This window comes from Camelus dromedarius, chromosome 7 (genome assembly GCF_036321535.1).
Source record: "Camelus dromedarius isolate mCamDro1 chromosome 7, mCamDro1.pat, whole genome shotgun sequence".
Classification (NCBI taxonomy): domain Eukaryota; kingdom Metazoa; phylum Chordata; class Mammalia; order Artiodactyla; family Camelidae; genus Camelus; species Camelus dromedarius.
The window spans coordinates 32,607,336-32,633,553 of NC_087442.1; the positions used below are offsets into that span (position 1 = coordinate 32,607,336).

Below are 26,218 nucleotides of genomic sequence, written 5' to 3' on the forward strand. Positions count from 1 at the left end.
GGTCTTAACCAGCACTCTACACTGCTTCTCAAAATAAATAGCAAACGGCCAAGTCAAGCAGTCACATAGGGAGGGAAATCACCTAGTGGAGCACAGATCTTTTAGAAAGTATACGAGGGATAAGTAAATAGAAGATACCTAGTAAGTTCTTAGAAATTAAATTTTAAAATATAAAGTGATAAGACACATTCAAAACTATCTAAAACTTAGAAAATCTTGATTAAATGGTCAATATTATGAAAACATATTAGTTATTAAAATAAACTCAAAGAGTAGTAAAAACTTGAAAGACCAAGAAGCATAGAATATATTTTAATACGGAACTACTCCTCAAATTTAAAAAAAAAACAAAACCCAAAAAGCTCTAGTTCCAAATACTTTAGGATTGAGTTCCTTCAAACTTAAAAGATTATTTCCATACCAAATATTCTGTTGCACAAAATAGAAAAAAAATAAGGAAAGCTACCCAGTGTGTTAGATAGAACAAATATACCACTTATATCAAAACCTACAAAGATAATACTAGAAAACAAAATCATGTGTAAATCTCACTTAAAATTACACTCAAAATAAAATATTGGATATTGAATTCAACAGTTAATTTTTAAAAGACCAATGCAGATTTATTCCAGAATTCCAAGGTAGATTAATATTAGTAATTAATATGATAGATTAATGTCAGTGCATCAATGAAGAAAAACCATATAAAATCTCAAAAGATCCTTTAAAAAATTTGAATTCAAAATCAGTTTCTGAAATAAAACACACAATGAAAACTTTATCAGTTAACTAAGAATGAAATAATATATTCTCTAAATATCTTTCTTAAGTTAACCATCAAGAATATGCTTAATGGTGAAAACACTAAAAGCTTTTCCATTAATGTCAAGAACATAAGAAGGCCTACTTTCACCACTTTTTTAAAGTTAAACCAAAATTATTAAACAATGCTTTAAATTCTGATTGAAGAATGAGGTATAACAAGTAGAAAATAAATGATCATTATGTTTAGAAAAAAATTGCTAAATATATTTTAAAGATTAGGTGAGATGATATTTTTAAAATGTAATGTATTTTCAATAACATATTACTCAATTAGAAGGTATAAAACAAAATTCAAGAAGGCAAAATCTGCATATGCAAAAATGCCCACTTCCTATACTGAGTTCAGAAAAATAGATAACATGTTTTGAATAATTTAATTTAAGTATAGCTGCACTGAAAATTGGAAGGTAAGTCTCAACAGAGAACTATGAACACTCTTCATGTAGGAAAGCAAGAAAAAATTCTATCAGACTAAGACTAAAACAAGAAGGCTCAGGGATCACAGCAGAAAAGCTACTGTGGAAAAGCAGAAATTCGTAATGCTTGAAGAATGTCAACACCACGAAAGATCGCAAGTCCAAAGATGGAAGAATAAGCTGATAAAATACAGTAAAATGAACATTCAGAACAGGACTTAAAACATGTTTGTTCAGTATTCTCAAAGGAGGGAAAGGCCATGAAATGAGAACTAAATCATAAAAGGATAAGAGATATTTCAAGAAAAAAAATCAAAAAAAGAAAAAAGGCCAAGGAGGGGAAAAAAACTGCTTAGTAGCCTGAGTAGTAAATTAGTAGCTATGAGAGCTAACTGAAGAATTTTTCCAGAAAATAATACAAAGAAAAGAGGTAAAAAAAAATATGAAAAAACACATGAAATCTAGATACAGTTCCAACATACATTAGAAATGAGTTCCAGATTAGAGAACAGAGAAAATGGAAGAAAGGAAATACTGGAAAAAATAATGGCCAATATTTTTCCAGAATTTAAGAATGATAAGAAATCTTCAATTAAAAAAAAAGGGGACTGCTAAATAAAAATATAGGGTTTTTCTCAATTTAAACATAATGAAATTTCAGAAGGTTTAGGAAAAGCATTTTCTAAAAGGTAAAAGAGATTATCTACAATAGAATAGGAATCAAATTGGCATCTGACTTCTCATTGGCAGCTTTAGATTGCAAGAAGACAGTAATACATTATTTTCAAAATGTTAAAGGAAAATTAGCAAAAAACTTAAAAAGACAAAATTTGCTGCTGCCAAAAATATAGTTCACTGACAGTGGAAGCACAAAATGGTTCCTTTCTGCCAAGAAAATTAGCAGTATGAATTAAGAGCCTTAAAAACATTCATACTCTTAAACCTATCTAGGAGTCTACCCCAAAAGGATAGTCAGAAATATAATATATCACAAGTGCAATGAGCTGAATACTCATCAATGTAGTATTTTTAATAGCAAAAACTAAAAACATCCTAAAATTTTTAAATTAAGGAAAAAGTTAACTAAATCATGGTTCAGCCACACAATCTAAGATTTTTCCATTGTTAACACAGTGGAAAAGCTAATGAAATAAGGTGCATCAGTTACAAAAGCAAACCAAAAGTGGTTCAAACCATAATGACATTTATGATCTCACTTAAGAACTTGGGAGGTAGGGAAAATGCAGTTAGTTAAGCTCTGGAAAAGACTGCTTGTTGTCATCCATTATTTAGTCTCCCTTCTTTCTCAGAAAGAGTTCTCTGATTTTCAGGTGGGCATACGGTCTCTCAAAAACATAACACATTTGCCAGACTCTAGAAATGCTAAATACTGGTCATTATGATATAACCTCAAGTCATTAAAGTAGGACTAAGGGGAGTACCTTTGCCTCTTGTACTTCCTCCTTTCTGTTGATTGGAATTGAGAAGTGACAGCTGGAACTTAAGCTGCCATCTTGCACTATGAGGAGAAAGCCATGTCCTAATGGAAAAGCAACAAAAGAGAAGGAATTAGGATCTTTAACACCAAGGAACACCACATCTGCTTCTAGATTGCTTTTACATGATTGAGAAATAAACTGCCCTTAACCACAGTTACTGAGTTTTCTGACACATGCATTTGAGCCTAATCTTAAAATCTAGGCTCTATACTTCGAGTTTCTGATTCAGTAGATCTGGGGGGTGAGGACTGATAATCTGCATTTCTAACTAGTTCCCAGGTGATGCTGACATATCTGGTCTAGGGACCACACTTGGAGAACCACTACACTAATGGAAGTAGTAACTCAGTGGATCTCAATCCCTGCTTTACATTAGAATCGATGAGGGAGAGGGAGGGAGGATCTTTTAAAATGCACACAATCTACCCGGAAGTCACTCCAGAGGAAACTCTAATTTAATTAATCAGGGCTGGGCCTAGGTATGGACATGCAGGTTAAAGATCTTCTAGATGATTATAAAAAGTATACCAGGGCTGAACACTGTAATCTTTTCTCTGCTTACTGTGAACAGCAGTAATGAGACTGAAATTCCTGTGTTTCCCTACACAGGGGAATGATGGAAAGCTGCCCCTCATGGCCTAGGACTTGAAGCTGAAGGACTGATGGCTCAGTCCCTGCTCTAGGACAGTGTCGTTTCTCTGGACCTTGGTTATCTTATCTGTAAAGTGGTGATGAAAATATTTATATCATCATGTTTTTGTAAAGATCAGATTATTGATATAGGTGAAAGCACTTTGTAATCACAAAGTATTACACAGAAATAACAAGGAATCAGGCCCAACAACTTGTCCACGGAGAATTTGAGTTGTTTAGCTCTAGGGCAGGATTGAAGAACTGAAAGAAGAAGAAGGAAAACAAGAGAGAACTTAGAAGGAAATAACATAGGAGTCACCTATAACTCCCTCCACAGAGGGTAGGAGGAAATCCTATCATCCATTTCTCCTGCCAGGGTGTTGCCCCCTCCTCCTTTCATTGATTTTCTTAAATATCATGATTATATTTTCAACAGGTGTTCTTAGTCTGAAGTAACTCCTCTGGTGAAACTCCTGGCCTGGTGCACACAGACCTCGTCTTGCCTACATAGAAGTGAGCATTGAAGAATGGATATTCCAGCTATTAGAATCACGACACTGCCATCAATAACTGCAGCCTGAAATCTGTCACTGAAATGGTTCCCAGGTGGCTGTTTTATAACCAGGTGTTTGGCTATGATATGCCAGATATCAGGAACTAACCCTGATACTTCTAATTTCAGGATAAATGGCAGCAGGCAAGGGAGGTTAGAGCACACCCTGGAGAGCTTCAGGTGCCCAACTAAGGAATTTGGACTTTATTGTGCAGTTTGTAGAAGTCATTGGCTTTAATCCAAGAAGTGACACAGAGAGGTACTCTGAGTATATCTGTCAGGGGGCTGGTGTGATAGATTGGGCTGGGGTGAGGCTGACATCAAGATGACCAGTATAGAAGTTACTGAAGTAATTCAGGGGTCAGGACCTCAGCTAGGGTAGTGGCAATGAAAGCTGATGGGAAATGATAAATGCAAGAAATAAGGAGAATGAAAATGAACAATACTTGGCCTTCACAACTGTCACGTCCTTTTAGTAAATACTGTCTTCAACAACAGCAAAGACTGATGAGAGCTAGACATCTCCTCCCGTGGTACTAGGTGGTATCCTACAGTGAAAGCAAGGCTCAGACATAGTGCTACTACACAAATAAATATTTATCAACAAGCAGGCACAAAAACACAGTACACAATGTTTTGTGACCAAGTACTAAACAGCAGTCCAGACTCTAGGAAGCTACTCTGATGGGTGTCAGTCTGCTAGACTCAGTCTTAGATGACATTTATGCAGAAGTGGCTGTCCAATATTCTAGCCAGCCACATATCTCAGCCACTGGTTAGTTTCACAATGAAAGATTACTCTAATCTCTTATGCTAATTAACACACCCTAATGCAGATCTACACATTGATATTGGAAGCACTTGTGCCTCCAACTTTGTAGTGAAGATTCCTGATTAGTGTCTTTCAAATGCTAATTACCTACCCTGGAGTGTGGGATAAAAATTAATTCTCAAACACATACACACACACACACACACCTGACTGAAGTATTCTGAATTATACCGACAAGATAATAAGCATCAAAAAATGGTTTCAAGGTCACAAGGAAGAAAATCATGTTTGAGGAAGATGAAAAGTGCTGTTTTAATGGGGGTCTTGAGTGCTAAGAAACAGAAAACAGCCCTGGCTGAGTTAAATAGGAAAGAAATTTACTAGAGGATACTGGGTAGCTGAGTATTACTGGAGCTCTAGGTTTGGGCCTGCATGGCCAGAGACTAAAACCAATAACAAAAGATCGCAAAACCGATGGGAGAAGGCTCTGGGGTTGCCATTACATGGTACAGGCATCTTAAATTACTGACACTGCTAATATTCGATGCTGGATGCAACCACTAGAACCACTCTCACTACAGCCCCAGGAGCTTGCCTTGCTACACTCCTGCTCTTACCCAGGGAGGGTAGCTTTCTGTGCCTGCTATTTTGAGTCAGCTTACCGCTGGTGCACATGATTGGTTGAGCAAGTATTTGGCATTTTAGTTTCAGCCACTAGACTCCTAAGGTGGGGGCAGAATTCTCCAAACACAGAAGAAGTCTTCAGGTGATGGGAATGCAAAAAAAAAAAAAGAAAATAATTAATTAATTAATTAATTAAATGTCCACCAAGGCAAGTTGAATTAGAAGTGATGACAATATATTCACGTAGAAACATTTAGCAGGTAGTGGGAAAATGTGACACTGTGTTTCCTAGAGAGTCAGAGTTACAGATTCGGGAGTTGGGCACTGATTGAATTTAGAGTTAGACAGAAGTCTGGAAGGAAACGAAATTCTTCATTTACATCCGAGGAATTCAAGTCTGAGAGTGCTTCATCACTATAGATGTGTAGCCCACCCCGACCCCCAACATCTATGAAACAAAAATGAAGAACTCATACTATATAAGGGATATAGGACAAGAATATAGGTAACTGTCATAGAAAATAAGTGGGAGGAGAGAACCAGTGATTGTTGAGGACCTATTGTGTTCTATTACTTTATTTAACAAATATTTAAGTGCCAAGTATGTATCAGGCATTATGCTAGGCCGATTTAATGATGAGCCAAACTAGACATGTCCCTGCACTTGAGGAAATGGAAGCAGGCTGAAGTGCAGAGTTGGGGAGTGTGGTGGGAGGCTAAATTGAAGGTTAAAGGGGACCAGCCTACACAACAGCTTGTGCCTGTTTATGGATTTTGAGCATTATCCTAGAGGAAATAAACCATTTAAAGGTTTTTACGGTAATTTTTACATACATCATCTCATTTAATCCCTACAACAACCCTGTAAAGTGGGTATTATTAGCATCCTATTTACATATGAGGAAACTGAGGTTCACAGAGATCGATCTCCGTAAGTGCTTTGAACAGTAGGAAAATGATGGGAGGGATGGAAGGCCGGCAGGAAGGGATTCTTGGAGAGGGAGGGGGAATTGATACTTTTTGAGAGCCTATCTTATGATGCAAGGGAAAAAAAAATACTGTTTCCCTGAATATTCACAACAACTTTGCGACGAAGCTTTCCTTCTATGTTTTAGATGGAGAAACCGAACTCGCACATAGGAAGTGGAGGAACCAAGATTCAAATCCCAAGGCCATCGGCTCCTCAGCTGTTCTGAAACGCCGCCTCCAAGTAATATCCCCTTGTGTTTATTCAGTGCATTCAGATACAAATAAGAATCAGCTCTGGAATTTGAAGGACCCTCAGGTTGCGAGGCCGGCGAATGTGTAAGACAGGGGGAGAAGTGGAATGGAACAGGCCGCGGCTGGGGGAGCGTCGCGTTGTCAGTAGAGTAAAGATCGGCGGTGTATTAAAGGGAGTCTTAATTAGAAAAGGAGGCAAGGGCTTTGAAGAGCCTAAGGAGCTCCGGCCTTAGCTGGTCAGTGGACACAAAGCCATATATTATGCTACAGACATTAAGAGAGCAGCAACGCCTCCTGCAGTATTTACAGTCCACGTGTGGTCCGCCCGCCCGTCCTGCCCCAGTTTCAGTCCAGCCCAAGGCGGCGGCGGCCTAGCTGCTTGACGGACACAATCAGCCTGGTCTTCTCGGTCCCTGTTCGCTGCCGATTCCAGGTCCCGGTAGGCGAGGGCGGCCGAGCTCAGCCCCGCGGGGGGGCTGTTTGCGCTGGCGCAGCGCGGGGCGCACCTGGGTCGGCGGCGGCGACGCGGGTTTGGGCGGGGAAGGGGCCGGGCCTGGGCCCGGACTCGGGGAGGAAGCTCGTCGCGCGGCTTGACCTCGGCGGCGCTCCGTACCGTCGCGGATTCGGCGGCGGGAACATGGCGGCTGTGGCCGGGCCGGTAACGGAGAAAGTTTCTGACGAGACTGGCCTGTGCTAGTGCGAGCGGCCTCGGGCCCGCGGCTCCCCTGGCGTGCCGCCTCCCGGCTCCGGGTCGCAGTCGCAGCCCTAAGGGCCCTCCCTCTACTGTGTGGGCCCCAAAGCGGACTCCGAGGGTTGAGAGCGTTGGTGGCGGCGGCCGAGTCAGGTAGGGGGACCGGGGGTGGACGGCGGGGCAGCGAGACCGGGGCACTGACACCGCCCAGGGCTCCGTGTGCTGCGGGCCCCAGGCTCCGCCCAGCGGGCCTCCCGGGGCGGGGGTGGGGATACCTGCCCGAGAGAAGTTCGTGGTAGGGGGCGGAGGACGGAAAGCGGGGCGCCTCTCGGTTCCCCACTCGGCTGGACGTCCAGTTGTGGTCGCCTTCTCTCAAAGTAGGAGGTGGTGGAGAACAGGCTTCTTCCCCGGACCCCCCCACATCTTGCTAGGAAAAGGCAGAAAGGAAGAATTGCCATTGCTGCCCTATTGCTGAGGGATGTAACCACTCTCTTCGTAAGAGACGGGTCCAAAGAGTTATGAATACATAGAACCGAAACTGAAGTTCCCCGACTCTGGCTGCACTGTAGTTTCAGCTTTTGACACTCCCCCTAGATGGGACGGAAATAGTTTCTGAGTCAAAAGACCTGGCACATGATATAGTGTGTATTGGGTTCAGTGAACCATTCTTTAGAGGTAGGACATGATGAAAACTTGTTGGTTTGGAGGAATTTGGACGAATTAAGTGAAGGCTGGAGTAAGACCGAGAGAGAAACCAAACATTTATGGAATCTGCCTTTGCTCTTCTACTTATTAGCTGTGGGATATTAGACAACCTGCTTATTAATACGCGTCCTATAACTGATTAGCATTGTTATTAAATATAGTTATTTCTGTATTAGTCTTTATTTCTTCAGCAAGTATTTTGAATACCTGCTTGGTGTGGAACTTTCTGCTAAACACTGGGCGTACAGTATGGAAGACAAACTTTGAGAAACCTCGTTATCTTGTGGGGAATGCAGATACTGAACAAGTGATGAAGCATATTTTGCTATTATAGATGAAGTGCAGGGATCGTATAAATGAGTCAGGGGTGATCTCCCTAAGAAACTAATTTAAGTTGAGACCTGAAGGGTAGAAGTGAGCCAGGTGTGAGGACAGGGTGGGGCTAGGAGGAGGGAAAGGCGTGCCCTTGGAAAGGGAAGAGCATTGGTGCAGTTAAGAATTGAAAGGTCAGTAAGGCTAGAATACAGCCTTACTGAGGGATAAAGAGGAAGAGTAGTAAGAGATGAGGCAGGAAAAGTTATTCAAGTCCAGCGAGGAGAGCCTTATAAGACATTTTAAGAAGTTTAGACTTTATTGCTTAAGAGCGGTAGGAAGCCATTGGAAGGTTTTATGTAGCACAATGATGTGATAGATTTCGGTTTTTAGGACAAGAGTGGATACAGGGAGATATTCAAGCATGAGACGATGGTGGCCAAAACTGGATTGTGACCTTGGGGATGGAAGGAAGTAAAACATTTAAGAGGTGTATAAGAAGAGTGGATAGTACTTGGTGAGGATTAAATATACGTGGTGAAGGTGAGAAGGGTAAGAGTAGTATATAGGATTTTATAAAACAGACTCTGGCAGTTATTCGTTAACTTTTTCTGTATTCAGATTGACTCTTCTGTGCTCCATTTTTATCTGCCTCTCAAGTAATTTCCCATTGAATCATTAGTGATGGCAGACCATTTGAAAAGGATTATAATGTTTTGTTGTTTTACTCTCTGATTTAGGCTGTTTGTCTTTTGAAAAAAGTCAGAATGGGGAAAGACTTGTAAATTAGCCATTTAAAAATAATATTCTTACAGCTGGCCAACAAGCACATGAAAATGTGCTCAACATCACTAATTGTTAGAGAAATGTAAATCAAAACTACAATGAGATATCGCTTCACACCAGTCAGAATGGCTATCATTAAAAAGTCTACAAATGATAAATGCTGGAGAGGTGGTGGAGAAAAGAGCACCCTCCTACACTGTTGCTGGGAATGTAAATTGGTGCAGCCACTATGGAAGACAGTATGGAGGTTCCTTAAAAAACTAAAAATAGACTTATTCTAGGATCCATTGATCCCACTCCTAGGCATATATCGGGAGAAAAATATAATTCAGAAAGACACATGCACCCCAGTGTTCACAGCATCACTATTTACAATAGCCAAGACACGGAAACAACCCAAATGTCCGTCGACAGATGACTGGATAAAGTAAATGTATATGTGTGTGTGTGTGTGTGTATACATTTATACACACACAAAATGAAATACTACTCAGCCATAAAAGATAATAAAATGATGCCATTTGCAGCAACATAGATAGACCTGGAGATCACCATTTTAAGTGAAGTAAGCCAGAAAGAGAAAGAAATATGCCATATGATATTGCTTATATATGGAATCTTAAAAAAAAAAAAAAGGACACAAATGAACTTATCTACAAAACAGAAACAGATTCACAGACATAGAGAACAAACTTATGGTTACCAGGGGTTAAAGTGAGAAGGAACGGATAAATTGGGAATTTGAAAATTACATTTCTTAGGGAATGATGGAAATGTTAGCTATCTTGTTTGTGGTGGTGGTTTGATGGGTGTATACATCTACCAAAATTCATCAAATTGTACATCTGAAATAAGTGTAGTTTACAGGAACCATACCACAATAAAGCTTTTTTTTTTTTTTGAAGAATGTCATCACCTTAGGGTCTGTTTCCTAAGTAAATATTGGACTGGCAAAAAAATTTTTTTTAATTAAACAAAATAAAAATAATATTCTGCCATGTTGGTTTTGGCCCATAAAAGGGTGACTGCATCTATTCCATGCTATAAATGTGCTGTACTTTATTATGTGCTTGTTTACCTTTACTTTTTTCTAAACTTTTACCTCAGTGCAGAATAGAGCTAGTCCTTTTATTTCTATCAGGTAGATTAAATATATGTGTGTAATTAGGGAGAGTGATAGTAAATGAAGACAGAGAAATAGATAAGATTGCTCATAGAAAGTGTACAGTGAAGGAAAAGCTTAGGCTTGGGATTGGACATCCAAAGGATAGATTCAGAATGAAGAGCCTGCAAGGAGATGGAGAAGGAGAGACCAATGAGTTAGGAAGAAAATCTGGAGGCTGGTCTTTGGAAGCTAATGGAAGGGCGGTTTTCAGAAGGTAAGAGGATTCAAAAATGTCAAAGTTTTGAAGAATGTGCAGGATAGTGAGAGAAAAGTACCCATTGGATTTAGGAATTTACAAATTATTTCAGAACTTGGCAGAGCACTTTGTTGTGTAGTGGAAGCCACTGTTGAGTTGGTGTGAGGAATAAATCAAATATTGGCTGTCAAGGGGACAGCGATTTGAACTTGGAAGAGGAGATGGGGATTAGTGAGGATTGTTTTTGTTTTGTTGTTTCTGTTTCTGTATTTGGGGGGGGGGTATCATTTTTTTAAAGAGCTTTGCAAATGTTTAAGTGCTAATGGATAAGAAAGAGTGGGAGTTTGAAGAGAGCAGAGAATGTGAAGTTCTGGAAGAGATACATGTTTGACTAAAAGATTTAGCCTTAGATAGGGAAGGAATACCCTTATTTCTTTGAAGGGATATAGAGGTGGATTTGTAGTGTTGAAAATTCAAGTCTTGATGCCTCTGTTAGAGGCATTGTCCTCTGGTGAGAATGTGGTGGGAAGTATGTCAAGAGATTTGAGGATAAGGAAGAGAGTTTTGAAGTCACACAGAATGAGAGTGTGTTGACCAGAGAAACACAGAAGTATGTCTCATGAATTGAGTGGCAACCATTTAGCCTGGTGTGTGATTTTTTTTTTCTCCAATTGTTCAGTTGTCTGAATCCAGACTGTACCATCAATCCTTTAAGGATATATATTCCAGCATATTTGTTGAATGGTTCTACAACACATAGGACTGATGTTTACAAAAATGTAATGCACTCTAGATAATCCCAGTTTCTCATACTTAAGTAAAAGGATAAAACCTAAATATTCCAAAGGAAGATATTTTCTTTACTGCTATGTGGTATGCTAAGTAAGACATGATTGAATGGAACCATAATTGAGGAAAATCAGAATTCTTAAGCAAATAAGTTTAGCTGTAAAAAATACAGTTGCTGAACATGTAAAATTAGTAGTAATACTTGGAACTTCCCAGAGACCCAAAAGTTGTCACCTAGTGACATTCTTCTCCAGCCAAATGGGTAGTTAAGGGTAAATTCCAAGTTATCTTTCTGTTGGATCTTTCTTTTAATGTCCTGCTTTCAGAACATGTAAATAAACTGATCACAAACTAGTTACATTTTTGAGTTTTTGTCTGATTGAGTTCTGTGGATATTCAGTGTGATCATGAGCCATTGTATGGATCATTTCTGAAATCACATACTAGAAAATTTGAAGAATTATCTAGTAGATAGTTAAGTTGTTTTTTGACTCCTATCATGTTTGAAGTACAACTTGTAGGGGCACTTAGGATTGAAATAATTGTCTGGGTCCTTTAACAAACAATTGTTGTGGTAACTTTTTTAAAGTAAAACTATAGAGTTTTTAATTTACTTTGTAATAAATATTGGTCAGCATTCCAGCTTTTCAGTTTTGACTAGAAAGTTCAGGAATTGGTTTGCTACAGAGATTGTATTTAGATTTGGCAAGTAGGTTTGATAAAGTAATTTAGTAGAAGTAAAAGTACAGGGAGAATTATGGGTCAGCTTTAGCGACTGAGTAACTTTAATACAGTTAAACTCCTAATAAGTTTATTAAACAGTATTAAAACTAAGATTTTATAGCATTTTAGAGGTGCCTGGTAAAAAGATATAGAGGATTTTAGGCACGCAGTAATGGTCACTATTACAGGATACTGGTGCTTTTCAAATTAGATATAATGATGAAGTCCCTCATTTCACTTAAGAGTTGAGCAGCTTTCCATTGTGCCAAACCCATCTGCTATATCTCAGCTAAGCTGAATATCTCATCTTTGTATGTTCTTGAAAAGCCAGATATTGGAATAAAAATGGATTAGGTGAACTCCTCAGTACCTCTGGAAAAACAATTTCATTGATGGTGAGTTAGTCATACAGTCGTAGCATATGATGAGTAGAAAGTGCCTCCATTTTTGTTTGGATAAACTGCAGAGTTTTTAAGCTAAAGACAGTTACAATTAAGATACATGCAAGTCAGGTTTTAAATTGGGTTACAGAACAAACTTTATTTCTTACTTATTCATTATTTTTTATAAAGAAGATACATGTTAAAGGTAAATTATATAAAATTAATAATGAAATATTTTTCTTTTTTTTTTTTTCTAGATCACTATAAACAAATGCCACCAGAGAAAATGCTGAAATAGGAGTTACAGATGCATTGGATTTGCTGGATGAAATACAAGCACTTAATTTTTGTAACGTGGGGAGAAAGCCAAAATTGACAGATTAATGTGTAAATCACTGCGTTATTGCTTTAGTCACTGTCTCTATTTAGCAATGACAAGACTGGAAGAAGTAAACAAAGAAGTGAACATGCATTCTTCAGTGCGTTATCTTGGCTACTTAGCCAGAATCAATTTACTGGTTGCTATATGCTTAGGTCTTTATGTAAGATGGGAAAAAACAGCAAATTCCTTAATCTTGGTAATTTTTATTCTTGGTCTTTTTGTTCTTGGAATTGCCAGCATACTCTATTATTATTTTTCAATGGAAGCAGCAAGTTTAAGTCTCTCCAATCTTTGGTTTGGATTCTTGCTTGGCCTCCTATGTTTTCTTGATAATTCATCCTTTAAAAGTGATGTGAAAGAAGAATCAACAGAGTATTTGCTTCTAACTTCCATAGTGTTAAGGATATTATGCTCTTTGGTGGAGAGGATTTCTGGTTATGTCCGTCATCGACCCACCTTACTAACCACAGTTGAATTTCTGGAACTTGTCGGATTTGCCATTGCCAGCACAACTATGTTGGTGGAAAAGTCTCTGAGTGTCATTTTACTTGTTGTAGCTTTGGCCATGCTGATTATTGACCTGAGAATGAAGTCTTTTCTAGCTATTCCAAACTTAGTAATTTTTGCTGTCTTGTTGTTTTTGTCCTCATTGGAAACTCCCAAAAATCCAGTTGCTTTTGCCTGTTTTTTTATTTGCCTGATAACTGATCCTTTCCTTGACATTTATTTTAGTGGACTTTCAGTGACTGAAAGGTGGAAACCATTTTTGTACCGTGGAAGAATTTGCAGAAGACTTTCAGTTGTTTTCACTGGAATGATTGAGCTTACATTTTTTATTCTTTCAGCATTTAAACTTAGAGACACTCATCTCTGGTATTTTGTAATACCGGGCTTTTCCATTTTTGGAATTTTCTGGATGATTTGCCATATTATTTTTCTTTTAACTCTTTGGGGATTCCATACCAAATTAAATGACTGCCATAAAGTTTATTTTACCCACAGGATGGATAACAATAGCCTTGATAAAATCATGGCATCCAAAGGGATGCGTCATTTTTGCTTAATTTCAGAGCAGTTAGTTTTTTTCAGTCTTCTTGCAACAGCAATTTTGGGAGCAGTTTCCTGGCAGGTAAGCTTATAGTTTGTTTATTATGTCAGTGCTTATAATGTGTGATTAAATGCTTACTTCAAGAGTTGAATTGTTAGAATTGAAAGGTCAAGTTCCTGATTTCGAAAGGTAATTTTTTTTCACACACACTTATTTTTGTTCCTGGAATTGAAGTACTGAATGAATATTGACAGGATAATTTCATTTGATCTAGCACAAGGTACCAAAATGTTAGGAATACTTAGCATACAACATGCCTCCTACCTTCTGATTATTCATTAATGAAACACTCACAGATTAAAGATCCTTAGAATATTAACATTTAAAGGGTGCTTAGAGATTGTGCTTAAATTTTAATTTTACACATGAGGAAACTGAAAGCCAGAGAAGAGATACCCAGAACCACTGGACCAGCTACTATCTAGTCTATTGGTCTCCTCACTACATTTCTTTTATATAGCCATTTCCCTAAAGATTTTATATAAAAGGTGATTAGACATATATCATGTTCTTAATTACAAATTAGAGCCTCTTCTAAGAAAGAAAAAATGAGTTTTACAATATTTTGCTTCCCACAGTATGTTAAAAAAAAATCTTGTAGACAAAGACATTCAAACTATATGGTTGGAATTTATATCTGTAGTATTAACATACCTAGTTTTCATTCTCTTAACAATTGTTGACTGCACTATATATCAGGTACTGTACTGGTGCTGAAAATCTCAAGATGAGTAAAAAAAAAAAAAAATGACTCTGTCCTTAAAGAAGGTACAGTCTCCAATGGGAGGTGGAAGAGGCAGTCTTGTAAACAAACAATTATTATTACAGTGTGACAGATGCTATAATTTGGGTACATCAAGTTGGGATGGAGGGCAAAAATGAAGGTGATCGTTGCTTGGTGCATTTCTCTGCTTTCCACCAGTTAGTTGCGGTAGAGTGATTTCTAGATAAGAGTGTTTGAAGGTGGAGTTGTGGAGACTCGACTGAGCATGGTGCTTTTCGTCAGTGTGGGCTAGGGCATGGAGCCTGTGTGGGAGTCAACCACATGAGACTTAAAAAAAAAAATCAGGGTGTTGCCTAAGGATTTCTTACTCTACTTGCCAGTGGTTGGGACGATCAGAATGATGGTGATGAATGAAGTTGGTAACTACCAAGAGTTCTCCTTCCTCTTCCTCCCCTCTCTCCTTCCAGACCATCAAATTCTGTTAACCGAAATTTTTTAAGTCATCAAATTCTTCTTATTTTCTTACACAAGTGGTCTTCAAACATGGTATATGTACCACTGGAGGTACACAAAAGCTTTCCAATGGGTATGTCAGCAAAGATAATATTAAGACCATCAATTTCCAGATTCTTTCTTTCTTTTCTACTCTTTCCTAGTTTATCTACTTGAGAATGCCCCTTAATTTAGATGTGGCATGCTATCTTATAGTGGTTTTAATTTGCATGTCTCTAACGACTAATGATGTTGAGCATCTTTTAATATGTGTATTAGTTATTTACTTATCTTTGTTGAAGTATCCAAATCTTTTTTGATCTAAATTGGGTTGTCTTCTTATGAATTTTAAGGGTTATTTTTATATTCTGAATACAAGCCTTTTATCAGATACATAATTTGGAAATGTTTTCTCCTAGTCTGTGGGTTATCTTTTTCCCTTAGTGATACTTTTGAGGAGTGCAAGTTTTTAACTTTATGAAATCTAATTTATCAACTTTTTCTTTTATAGACTGTGCTTTTTGTATCATATCTAAGAAATCTTTGCTCAACACTAGGTCACAAAGGTTTTTCTCCTACAGTTTTGTTTTAGCTTTTACATTTAGGTGTATGATCCATTTTGAGTTAATCTTTGTTATGGTATGAGGTAAGGATCTTTTTTTTTGGCTTTCTAATTGTACCAGCACCGTTTGTTGAAAAGACTATCCTTTCCCCTTGTTGAATTGCCTTGGCACCTTTGTCCAACATCAATTAAATGAAAGTCTTTATTTCCAAGCTCTCTTTTTTGTTCCATTGATCTATGTATCTATCCTTATACCAGCATTATGCTGTCTCACAAGATATTTTCTAATTTCCCTTGAAATTTCTTCTTTGACCAATGGATTATTTAAAAATTTGTTGTTTCATATTATAATATTTGGGGTGTTTCCCACATTTCTTCCTGTTGTTGATCTCTAATTCCATGTGATTGGAGAATATAGTTTGTATGATTTTAGTCTTCTATTAAGACTTGTTTTGTGGCCTGGCATGTGTTTTATTCTGGAGAATACACCTTGTTTACTTGAAAAGAACGAATATTCTGCTGCTGTTGAGTAGAATGTTCTATAACTATAAGCTAGGTTAAATTGGTTGGTGGTGTGGTGTTCATGTATCTATATCCTTGCTGATTTTCTGTCTAATTTTGAGAGGGTGCTATTGAAAATCTCCATTAAAATCACTAAACTGTATTTCTCCATTCAGTTCTGTTATTTTCTTGCCTCGTGTTTTGGAGCTCTGTTCCTAGGTTTATATACCTCTTTAATTATACCTTCTTAATATTGACTTTTTTTTAATCATTATGATAAACAGCATAGTTACAACAGAGGCCCAATGACTTGCAAAGCCTAATATTACCTCCTTTTACAGAGTTTGCCAACTCCTGTTTTAGGCCAGTGCTTCTCAAACTTTAATATGCATAGAAATCATGTGGGGATTTTGTGCAAATTCTGTAAGACTGGAATTGAATAATTTGTGGGGGGACAGCCTGAAATGCTGAATTTCCAACAATCTTCAAGATGATGCAGAAAGTCCTGATTATAAGTACACCCACTGAGTGGCAAGGTATTAGCTATGCAAGATTAATGTATGTCTACCAGCGTTTTGTCAGCATTAGTTGCAATTTGGTAACTGCTGCCTATGGTGTAGGCATTGTCTTTGATGCAATTAATTTTAACTTTTAACTAATCTTCTGTGTTCTGCCCAGTGTTCTGAGATGATGTCAGATTCTTTCAATTAGGTTTTAGGTTTTTTTGTTTAACTATATTAACATTCCTAAATGATATTGATACTGATTAACTTTTCAATAGTAAACCCACTTTTCACTTGTCTGTGAGAGTAATACTAAAGTGTAAAACTGATTTTCCCCACTGTCCCATTAAAATACCATTCATTGAATGGATTTCCACTGGAAAAACAGTTCCACTAATTTGATATTGGCAGACCCAACGTGGCAGGAAGAAAATGAGGAACTAAAGCCTTTTGAGTGAGCCATCAATAGGATCAGTGAAAACAGAGAGAGACTGAAATCAAGACTAGTTAGATTTTGTTGAAAGTAAAATTTAAAGAGAATTTGAAATAAATTGATGAAATGTAGAGTTGAGTGTTCTAACATAGTAGATAGTCTGTCTAAATGTTAAAAAGATGTTGAGAGAATGGGGGGAGCAGATAGGAATGTAAGATGGTGGATTTCATTGAGTTAATGACCTAATGGGCATTTGTTATTGACACAGCACTTTTGGGGTAGGTTTATATTTTTTGAAGTGTATTTTTAGGCAGTCAAATGTACTCTCATTTTGCTACCAGAAAAGTAAAACCAAACAGACAAAAACATGAGATTAATCTGCTTGATGGAGCACAATTATAGCTAGACCTTAATTCCCAAAAATAGGCTTAGTCACTTTTTGTTATTTTAAGCTTTTTTGCATGTCAGTAGTTTGGGGTTTTGTTAGTTTTACATAGCTTAATTACAAAAATGTTTTATTAAGGAAATTTGCATACATTAATATTCACCCTTTTTAGTATACAATTCTGCGATTTTGACAAACACATATAGTTGTATGACTACCACAATCAAAATACAGAGCAGTTCCATCACTCCCCCAGATTTCCTCCTGCTCCTGTATAGTCTTGCCTTCTCCCAACCCCTAGTACTTTGCAACTAATCTGCTTTGTCGCTAGACACTCTTCTAGAATGTCACATACATGAACTCATACATTGTATAGCTGTTTGAGTCTGGCTTCTTTCACTTAGCGTAATTTATTTGAGGTTCATCTATGTTGTTGTGTTATATGGGTCTATTCCTTCATATTACTGAGCAGTATTCCATTAACACAGATGTCTCATGGTTTATTCATTACTCAATTGAGGGATGTTGAAATTAGTAATTAATAAATAAAGCTGCTGTAAACATTCATAGGGTTTTGTGTTAATGTAAGCTTTTATTTTACTTGGTGTGGGATTGCTGGTGTGGGTCATATGATAAACATATCAGCCATGTTTAACTGTATGAAGAACCACACTGTTTTCCAAAGTGGCTGTACCATTTTGCATTCTCACCAGCAGTATATGGAGGTTCCAGTTGCTCCACATACTCACCAGTTCTTGATATTATCTGTTTGTTTTTTAACCATTCTAATAGGTGTGTATTGGTAACTCACTGTGGTTTTATTTTCTATTTACCTAGTAGCTAACGATGTTAAGTATCTTTTCATGCAATTGTCATGAAAAGTTAAGATTTCTTGGCAATTTTAAAAATTGGTTTGTTTTCTTAATATTAAGAGTTCTTTATATAGTCTAGATATGTCTTTTATTAGATATATGACTTGCAAATATTTGCTTCCAGTGTTACTTGTGTTTTGAAGAGAAGTTCTTAATTTTGCTATAGTACAATTTGTCTTTTTTTTTCTTTATGAGTCATCTTTTGGTGTCATATCTAAGAAATCTTTGACTTCATTTGAGTAGAATCTCTGACTAGTCCCTCATGGATAGCTTTGTTTTTTGTTAGTTTTACTGAGTTTAATATTTTTGGAATGAATCAGTAGTATCATTCCGAGTCATTTACATTAAAAGCTGGAATTTTACCATTAACTTCTGTTGTGTTTTGTTCGTAATCTCATTCCAGTTTTAAAATGCAACATTACAGCTGTTGTTTCCTGCAGTTTGTATTATGTTCATTCAATGTGCTATTTGCTTTCCTCGTTTGTACTTTTTCTCTTAAGTCAATAAAAAGTACTTACACAGTACCATAGCCATTTGGTGCTAGTTTCATTGCTCAGCTATAGGCTTTTCTGAAGTTAATGATAGTTGACAATTCACATAAGGATAAAATGGGAGGAAAATGTCCAGATACCCAAGGAAGCATATCCTAAGGCTTATTCTTCTGTTTGGAGATTTTCTCTGAGATCTTTCACATAAAATTTTATATGCCTTTCCTTGCCACCCATTGTCATTTGCAGATTCCATGGGGTTTTGTTGCAACTTTTTGGAGGAGCCCTTTGACCCAAACCAGAAAAACCACAATCACAGTTAGTTTCTCCATAGGGAAAGCAGTAGCAATTACTAGGTTTGACAAATGTAACAAGATCAGCCTCACATCTAAAGAAGGGAGGGAATCCACAGATGCAGCACAGTCATTTCTAGCAAGATGGCAGAATCAGCCATATTATTTCACTTGGCATGGGGAGCAGGGAGTTTTCAGATTTGTTGCCAAAACTAGAAGTGCACATGTTTCATAATTTGTTTTGTTTCATTTCTCTTCCTAAAATTTTGAGATATTTTAGTCTAGATTAGAGGGGGGACTCTTAAGTCTTTTTAGCTTGAAAGTATACTTTTAATTTAATGTTTTATGCCTCTGCCAGAACACTATGAAACAGGAGTAGATGCTTTTTTTCCCTTAAACAACAGTAACAGTGAATATTATTTTATTCATGAAATAAGAACATGAATTTCTTCCTTACCATGATTTTCCAGCTTTTGAAAGTTAAAAAAAAAAGTTAATGACTGGAGATATCTTCATTTTAATAAGACTTACCATTTATTAACTTTTTTATGTGCTATCTACTATTCTATGTACTCTGTGTGTATGTATTTAACCTTTGTGAGTATGTATTTAATCGTGACACTCTGAGATAGGTATCAGTATTATTCCCATTTTGTAGAGAAGAAACATGGTTGAGATTAGGAAACTTGCTTAAGGCTACATAGTGGTGTGAATCCAGGCAGTCTGCCTTCACTCTTAACCACTTTACTTAGTTTTATGTATTTTTAGAGTTGGAAATGAGCATAGAGATTATTTAATGTAACCTTCTTATTTTGCCCATGGGAAGAGTAAGATTCAGTAGACTGCCCAAGTTTGATTCCCATACCAGTGTTTCACCTTTTATCAGGATTGTGGTCTAAAAACATTTCTAATTTTGCTATCTTTTGAGGCTACTCAAAAAAAAAAAAAAATTTTTTTTTGTAATGCATCTACTAGGGCCTCTACAAAAGATCTCCTAAACAGCAGTAGTCATTTAGATGAAAAAGTAATAGTCATTTAAGTTTTTGTTATTTTGCTTATAGTGACCTCATTTCAATTTAAAAATGCTTCATTGCAAATTACAGCTACCATTTTATTGTGTTAGACATGTTTCACATATTTCTAATCTATGGAATAAGCTCATAAAATATCCCTATTTTATAGATTCAGACTCAAAGGCTTAATTTGTTCATAGATACACAGATGGTAAGTGGCTAAGCTAGGACTGAACCAAAGTCTAATTCCAAAGCTTGAGTCCTTTCCACTACATACACCCTATTGCCTCTACATGAAAAAAAAAATCATTGCTTTAAAACTGTAAAGTAGCTTTCCTGATGTTTTTAAATTTCCTGAACTAAGCAAAGTTTGGAAGTTGCCTATTGTTTCTTAAATATGGGTTTTTCACATTAAAAAGCATAATATCTCTATGTATATATTGCTTTGCAACATACATTTATATATTCTGTTTCTTTGACTTTTTATGTATAATGTTTCCCAAATAAGGCTTACATAACATGACTCATCCAAAAATATTTCTAAGCAGTATTCATATCTCTTATATAAATGCCAGGTTTTTTAAAAAATGAAATTCCAACATTGGTATTTATTGTATAAAGAAATTTTGTTCCTATCACCTGAGAAATTTTTAGGATACGAAAACACTGAATATTTTGACCATCACTTGAAAGCCCTGCTAAATAGAGAACTAATAGCTAATAACTACTTTTATGCAAAGTGTATTGCTTAAAATTGTTTATTGCTCTGCTATTATGTTTAGCTTATACCTACTTTGAAATACTAACTATGTCTCAAAGTTTCATAGTGAGCTTAGGGTGATCTGTAGAAGCAAAGGAGGAAAAGTACCTATACTTACTAGTTTTGGTCAAGTAAGTTAATCTTATTTGTTATAGGGAGTCGTGTAAAATGTAATTTGTAAAAAGTCACAAATGACTCAGGTTGAAGCTATATAATAAAGGGTTGTAGGCCAGTAAAGTTGAAGCTCTCTGAAAGTGGCAAGTGGAAAAAACATCCCAAATTTATTTTGGTTCCCCCTGGACATACTTGCCATCTGTAAGATTACAAATTTTTTGTATTGCCAGACTGTTCATTTTTATATATTTGTGTTTTCTTGACAGTATATTTAATACTATTTTTCTAAGCTTGCTTACTCAAAAATAGAAATATTTAATGTTTTTTTCTGATACATTTGCTTTTTAAAAAATTAATGACAAAATTCTCAATTTTCTACTAAGATTATAAAAAGCAAGTAGTAACAGATCATCTGTTGTCTATAAATTGTGATCAGTAAACTTCTGAATATCTGCTTATTTCGTTCTATGGTGTTAATTTATGTCAGTGTTGTCTAACAGACATGAGATCTTGAATAACATCACTAACAATTAAAATAGAATTTTAAATTAATTAGGTTTCTTACTTGAGTCATCTACAGGTTGACAGGAAAATGAACTTTGTAATTTAGTAGTGAACTACATAAATGATAAACTGTTTAATACCTATTTCTAATGGTGAAAAGTACAGAGTATTTTAATTTTACAATAAAAATATTAATACTGGTAGCTTTATAAAATTCTTTAATGCAGAAGTCAGTTATAACCAACCATTGGTATTCTATACACATGAATATAGAAGGAAAGGCTAGCCTTCACAATTGACATATTTAGATAAATAGAGCCAAGTTTCAATATTTCTCTTTAATAGGCCTGTTTTCAGGAGTCAAAATTTTCTTTCTCTTTTCTGTATGATATAGGAAAAATTGGTAGATAGCAAATTAATAGTCTTAAAAATAGGGTGACTAGACAAAACAAAAAGTGAACACTTTTTGTTGGTACCACATTCTAATCTTTTACCATTTACATAGTAAATTTAATTCCTCCCTCTAAGTGGAATATCAAATTCCTTAATGTTTGTTTATGAATTTTCTTTAATATGTATTTTCTTCTCTATGTAATGAAATTTTCTAATCACTCCTATACAGAAAAGCTATGCACCTGAGCTTCTCATTCTTGCTTCTAAATATTATCCTGATTTTAGGATAAATGTACAGAGATTTTTTTTAAGAGGATGCTATTTTCTTCTAATTCTGTTTTTTTATAAGCCTATAATTATGTCTGTATACCAAAATAAACAAACATGCTTGTAAGATTATCGAGTAGACCCATTTCATTTGGCCAGAACATTTAAAAAATGTACAGTATGCCTTTAGGTAGCAATGCCACTTGTCATTACAATCCTTACCATTACTTATTACTTCCATAGCTGCTTCACATACTTGCTTTTCTGGTTCCTAAAGGCATTTGAGCTTGTGTCTCTTGCTATAAATTATAACAGTGAATTATTTCTTACATTGCTATCTGGATCAGAAAAATACTAGTTATGTAAAGTTGTAGGTAGAAATATTGGTCATATTCCAGTACCTACCATGGGTACTAAAATACGCAGTTGCTCAGGTCCCTTACATTTATGGTATAGTGCAATTGGCCATCCATATCCGTTGGTCCCCTCATCCACTGGAATGCTTTTATGTGAATAAGTGTTTAATCAGTCAAAGCATTTTCTATTATAATGGGGCAACACATGCAACAGAAAGTCCAAAACTTGAAAAGAAACTAATGAAATTATCAGTATTTGAAGGTAAGATGATTACCTGGGAAATCTAAGAGTTAACAGAAAAACCAATTGAAGTTACTGTAGAAATAGTTGTGAGAATTACATTGCATCTTTTAAGTTGTAAACTATGTCATAAAAGGTTGATTTTGCTCACTTGATACAGTTATCATTAACCCAGCCAGTATAAAAACTGTGTAAATTCTTGGAATTATGTAACATAAGTTATATAAGAAGAAATAAATGGTGTTTATAGTGGAAATATATATTTTTTAAAATTTATTTTTGGTGGGGGGAGGTAATTAGGTTTGTTTATTTGTTTGTTTTTAATGGAGGTACTGGGGATTGAAACCAGGACTCATGGGTTCTACCACTGAGCTATACCCTCCCCCCTGGAAATATATTTTTAATACCATTTAGGTGGCAAATGATAACATGTAAATTTATGAAAATCAGTCTCCTGGAAATCAATGATCAGTTAGAAAATGTAATGGAAATGATTCCACTCATAAAACAGAAACATAAAAATGCTTAGAAATAAGATTTAAGAGAATCTTACCAAATTTTTATAAAGAAATACTACAAAATTCCACTGAGGTTGTAAAAGAAGACTTGAATAGATGGAAAAGAAATACTAAACCTTTGAAGGCTTCGAAGGGATCCGAAGACTCAACATGTGCTCTTACAAACATTTGTTGGTATAGGGGAAACAGTTTTCAAAAGCTGAGCTGCACTTCTGGTTCTGCTAAGAGGAGCAAAAATCAAAGCCCAGAGTTTCAGAGGTGGAATCTCTGGTAAATTACCTCTCTATTTAAGATGACACACTGAAGGAAGAAAATGGAGCCATGTGCATTAAATCTATTTACAGATTTGCCTCCTGACATAGTATCCTGCTAGTGATCCAACCTGGATTAACTGGTCAAACCTGGTTTAAGATATGTAGACTGATACTGCCCACAACTCCCTGAAAGAAAAATCCTCCTGTAGAAAGTATAATTATTCTAGATCTGAAATAAGTCATATAATTTTTTTTTGCATACAGTGTTCGGCTCATAAATATAACCAAATATACACACAAACTCTCTCACAATGGCCTCAAGAACAAGAAGCAGCCAAACCAACAGACAAGAGACAGACCAAAAATATCTTGAAGTATTGGAATTACCAAACACAGAAAGCCATCATACTTAGCAAGTTAAAAAAATAAATAAAGTTCATACATAATGGTAGGAAGTTGGAAACTAAAAAAGTGACAAGGCAGATTTGAAAAAACTAAACAGAAGTTTTAGAATCAGAAAATAAAATACCTGCAATTCATTCATTGTGCAAGTTTAACAGATAAGACAAATCAGAATTGAGCATTAGTAAACTGGAAGATACATAGTCCAGAAGAAGCTATGAAAGGACATGCTCAGAAGAGGGAAAAATATGGAAACTACTAGGCAGAAGAAGAGGGTAAGACTTAGAGGATACAGTGAGATCCCATTTTACTGGCATCCCAGAAAGAAGAAAGTAGATAAAGGCAATAAGGGAGTATTTGAAAGGATAGACAAATAGTCCAATGGAATAGAAGGGAGTACAAAAACAGATCTCAGAATATTGATTTGTAACAAAGACAGCACTGTAATGTGGAATAGTTGAGATTTTCAGTAATTGGAAAATTGGGTATTTATATAAAAAACTTAATTTGGACCAATTGATTATAAAAATCAATTACCTTTGGGTTATAGACTTAAATACAGAGTGAAACAACAAAGTCTTTAGAGAATAATGTAAAATACCTTCTTGACCTTTGACTGGAGGAATGTCATCCTACTTTGTTAAAAAAACAAAATATGTATTTGTGAATATTTATTGCATAAAGTCTGGACATATTTTAAAAAATTAGCTGTTTGTGGATGATGGTATTTTGAATGATTCTGATATCTTTTTACTTACTTGAATTTTCTAATGTTTCTAAATTGAGCATGTACTGTACTGTTTACCTAATTGACAACACCAAATGTTATCAGTTTGTACCAAAATTAAAATGTACCGAAAATAAGGGATGCTTATTTCTTCCATTATGGGAGTCAAATTTTAATTAAAATTCTGATCAAATGAACCACTTTTTGGTGTTAGAAAAATGTATATTCATGCACATAGACACACAACTGTGTAGTTACACAGTTGTAACACAAAGATTGTGGAATACTATCTGTATTGTAAAAATATAGGTAAGGACAGAATGACTCTTGTCTTTTCATTTTCTTTTCACTTAAATGAGTCCTTTAATCTTCTGTTTCTTTTAATTGCAAATATTACCTAATCTTGCCTTCTCAATATTTCTTCTGCCTCCCTTTTTCCATTCTGTTTTTAGGCGACTTAAATGTCTTTCCTCCCCCTTTTTAAAAATATAATTTTGACATTATAGGTCTATAGAGAGTCTAGAACTTTTCAAAGGAAAACTATTACAAGTTTAATGCAAGAGTGGAATTCATTTTGATAACTTTAGGATCTTACATTTTAAGATTTTCTCTTAATTTCTGGGCTTTGCACAGGAAAAAAAAATCCTTTCAAAACTACCTTTTCTGATAAAGTAAATGAGTGTGTTACTTGAAAAATGATTTAGAGCATGTGGGTTTTAACAGGAAAGGATTTGTTTTCTGACTTTTTCTCTGTTATACTAAGAGGTGTTATGTTTCTTTTTGTTTTTTAATTTGGGTAGGATGTTATTTGACCAATTTTTAAAATATGATATGCTGTATTTACTTTGCTACAACTCCAAAGAAGCTTAGAGGTAAATTTAGGGTTCATCGGTCATCCATGTATACTTGTCTCTTTCAACTTATAACTGTTTTTAGGTCATTAATTGTCCTTTTTATCCTTCTTGGAAGTAGGGGTAAAAAGTGAATAAATATTGAATTTATATAAATATATATGCATATCACATACATAAGTCTTTTCATATACTATGTAAATGTTCTGTCTTAAATTTCTTTAGCCAACAAACGGAATCTTCTTGAGCATGCTTCTGATTGTTTTGCCGTTGGAATCCATGGCTCATGGGCTCTTTCATGAACTGGGTAACTGTTTAGGAGGAACATCTGTTGGCTATGCTATTGTGATTCCCACCAACTTCTGCAGGTACAGTAACCTGGTATAATTAGTAATAGCTACTTGACTCAACATTTTGCTAATATTTGTATGAATAAAAAACGATAGCTCTTTTTTCAAAACTATTTGCATTTTTTTTCATTTATCCCAAATGTTTAAAAACCTTTATCTATTCTAATAATATAATCGTCAGTTAAAATTTTATTTTTGATAAATGTGATTAGCTTGTATTTTAGCTAAAAGTCAAAATACGAATGAATTTTCTAAGGTCTTATCCTTTCTTTAGAGAAGGATGTCTTGTTTAAGAAAATGTCCCATGAAACAGCATGGTGAGGTATAACAGAATGTACACTGGACCTGAGAGTCCTAAATTCTAGTTCTGTGTTACCTTAGGTAAGGCATAACTTCTCTGAACCTCAGTGTCTTTATCTAAAATGCAAACAA

The 26,218-nt window shown here is 35.7% G+C and overlaps 1 protein-coding gene across 3 annotated transcripts in view; it reads left to right on the forward strand.

Moving 5' to 3' along the window:
* Nucleotides 1–6,902: 6,902 nt before the first annotated feature.
* The window catches only part of TMEM168 (transmembrane protein 168), a 28,210-nt gene continuing 8,894 nt past the window's right edge, over nucleotides 6,903–26,218 (forward strand). Inside the window, exons 1-3 of one of the 3 annotated variants that reach the window (XM_010975557.3) lie at nucleotides 6,903–6,982; nucleotides 12,551–13,804; nucleotides 25,662–25,804. In XM_010975557.3, coding sequence (XP_010973859.1) covers nucleotides 12,677–13,804; nucleotides 25,662–25,804 — 1,271 coding nt within the window. In that variant the 5' untranslated portion in view covers nucleotides 6,903–6,982; nucleotides 12,551–12,676. Of the gene's footprint in view, nucleotides 6,983–7,249; nucleotides 7,388–10,064; nucleotides 10,417–12,550; nucleotides 13,805–25,661; nucleotides 25,805–26,218 lie in introns of those variants that run through there. The other 2 variants (XM_031455229.2, XM_064487428.1) reach the window with 2 other exon arrangements.